Source organism: Halyomorpha halys, unplaced genomic scaffold (assembly GCF_000696795.3).
Source record: "Halyomorpha halys isolate HHAL.00 unplaced genomic scaffold, Hhal_1.1 Scaffold415.1, whole genome shotgun sequence".
Lineage (NCBI taxonomy): Eukaryota > Metazoa > Arthropoda > Insecta > Hemiptera > Pentatomidae > Halyomorpha > Halyomorpha halys.
This window is the reverse complement of record NW_027106189.1, coordinates 733858-736098: the sequence shown is the minus strand read 5'-3', so window position 1 is coordinate 736098 and position 2241 is coordinate 733858. Positions and strand designations below refer to the sequence as shown.

Genomic DNA, 2241 nt, shown 5'->3' with positions numbered 1-2241 from the left:
TATATTTTGACATTATAACTGATATAATTTTCATTTCATTAGTAATTTAAAAAATTAACATTACTTCTTCACAAAAAAATGTTTACTTACTAAGGCGAACCTTAAAATTATTATTTTACACTAGAATCATTTATTCAGCAAAAGTATGTATTTGACAATGAGGAAAATAAAATTGACAAAGAAGTTGTGATGTGTAAGAAAGTTTTTGATCATTGCCGATATTTGATAATTTTAATCAAATAAAATTTGATAAGTCTGACTTTGGTAGAGTATTAATAATTTAATTTTGAAGATGAAGATTTGAAATTTTGTCATTAATTATATTATAATATTTCTCTGCACAGAAAAACCTTGAAAATAATTAGTTGTTTTATTTTATAATAAAAATATTCATAAGTCCCAATGTAGATCCAAGTACGCTCTTACTCCAAAGAAATGATTAAGATCATAAATGACATTCATTCTTTTGGAGTTTAAATTGAAAGATTCTAAGGGCAAGTGTGGAACTTGTTTCCACTAAATTTTTGAATAGCTATAACTTTTTTAACTGATCAAATTTTCACTGAACTAACCATTTTTCCTGTAAGGTCAATGGAGTAACTTTACCCAGGTTAAATGAATAATAAAATTGAAGTATTTTATTTAGAGCAAAAAACTGCAAGGAAGTTTTTATATTATTTTAAACAAGTTGTACTCATTCAAGAAAATTTCATCAATAAAATAATTATGGTTGTAAGTATAGTGGAAATAAGAATTAACTATTTATGCCACATAATAATTTTCAAAATGTTAAAGTAGATTTATGATTTGGTTTTATATATTTTTTTTTTATTGATTACATGTATAAATAGTTTTCAGAAATAAATGAAAAGTTGAGTTAAAAAAAAAAGAGTGGGGTAGCTCAAGAGTAAGGCACTGCGGTAAGGTTGCCGGAGACTAGGTTCGAATCCGGCTTTGGCAGAAAATTATTTATTCCATTGAATGAGCTATGAGTCAATCCTGTGGGCTTGGGAGTCCTCCCGGGGCACAACCATTCTCTATAAGATGGGAACCATTAATTGGGCAAAAGCCTGAAAGTTGAGTGTGATACAAATTATCTCCTTGCACAACCTTTGTTCAAAAAACCTTTCAAATTACTGAGCCCCTGACCCTTCATGAGCTACAGTAGTACACTTTTTTTTTCTTTAGTTTAAAAAAAGGATATCAAATACTTCAGAATTCAAATAGTTCAGCTGACAAATGACCAAAATAATAGCTGATAAAATATAAGTATATTTTGTAACCATTAGATAAAAACTGAACGAAGTATTGTCAAATAAAACATATCAGAGAGAAATTTTAACACTTAATAATGTTGTTAATGTTATTTTGTTGTGGAATGTTCCATGCAAAAAATGCTTTTGAGGAATAAAAAGGTAATGCTGCATCAAATTAGGTTATTTATTTATACATTTGAAATCCAGTGAATTTTTATTTGTTTATTAGTTTACAAAAATTGAAACACTGTTATAGCTAAATGATGAAATGTTATTTATGTATAATAATAAATGGTCCCATCTAAAAATATTTCATTAATATGATTAAACAATAAATTTCTGTAACTTCAAACTTTTTAAATTTAATACACTTCTTAAAAAGCAATAGTAATACAATTTATTTGACTCAAAACTTGTTTAATTCCAAAGCAGCTTCAGGTCATCAACAAAAATAATAACTCAATACAATGTTACTGATCGCTTTATAACATTAAAAATAACAAATAATATCAATTTCATTCAGTCCATAGTTGAACATAATGATGTTAAAAATGAAGTATCACTGTTAATTGTGAATGGATAACAAAGATTGAAAAGAGAAAAACAGAATAGATTCTAAAAGAGTTTATGAGTGAAAGATAGGACAATCCATATCTTGGACTTAATTTAAAGAGAAGGAGCATTTTAATTAATTTACTTTTCAAATTAAAATTTACCATTTATTAAATTAAATGTAACAAATAAATTTACAGAATACAAAATAGATTACTTTACATTGGTAAGTGGAGAAGCTACCTCATTGGAAGCACTCCAGTGAATGTTTAATTGTATTTGATACATTTTTGTCATACCAAATAAAGTAAAAAAGTTTAACACATTTATTTATAAGCTGGAATTTGCTGGAATTAATATACTGAAATTATTTTACAGTTGCCATCTTGTTCAGGACCTGAAAAATGAAAGCAATAAATAAAAATAAAAAATG

The 2241-nt window shown here is 26.2% G+C and overlaps 1 protein-coding gene across 1 annotated transcript in view; it reads right to left on the bottom strand.

The window, feature by feature from the left end:
• Positions 1 to 1961: 1961 nt before the first annotated feature.
• The window catches only part of Flo2 (flotillin-2), a 359128-nt gene continuing 358848 nt past the window's right edge, over positions 1962 to 2241 (bottom strand). Inside the window, exon 9 of the mRNA XM_014423315.3 lies at positions 1962 to 2205. Coding sequence (XP_014278801.1) covers positions 2176 to 2205 — 30 coding nt within the window. The 3' untranslated portion in view covers positions 1962 to 2175. The remainder of the gene's footprint in view (positions 2206 to 2241) is intronic.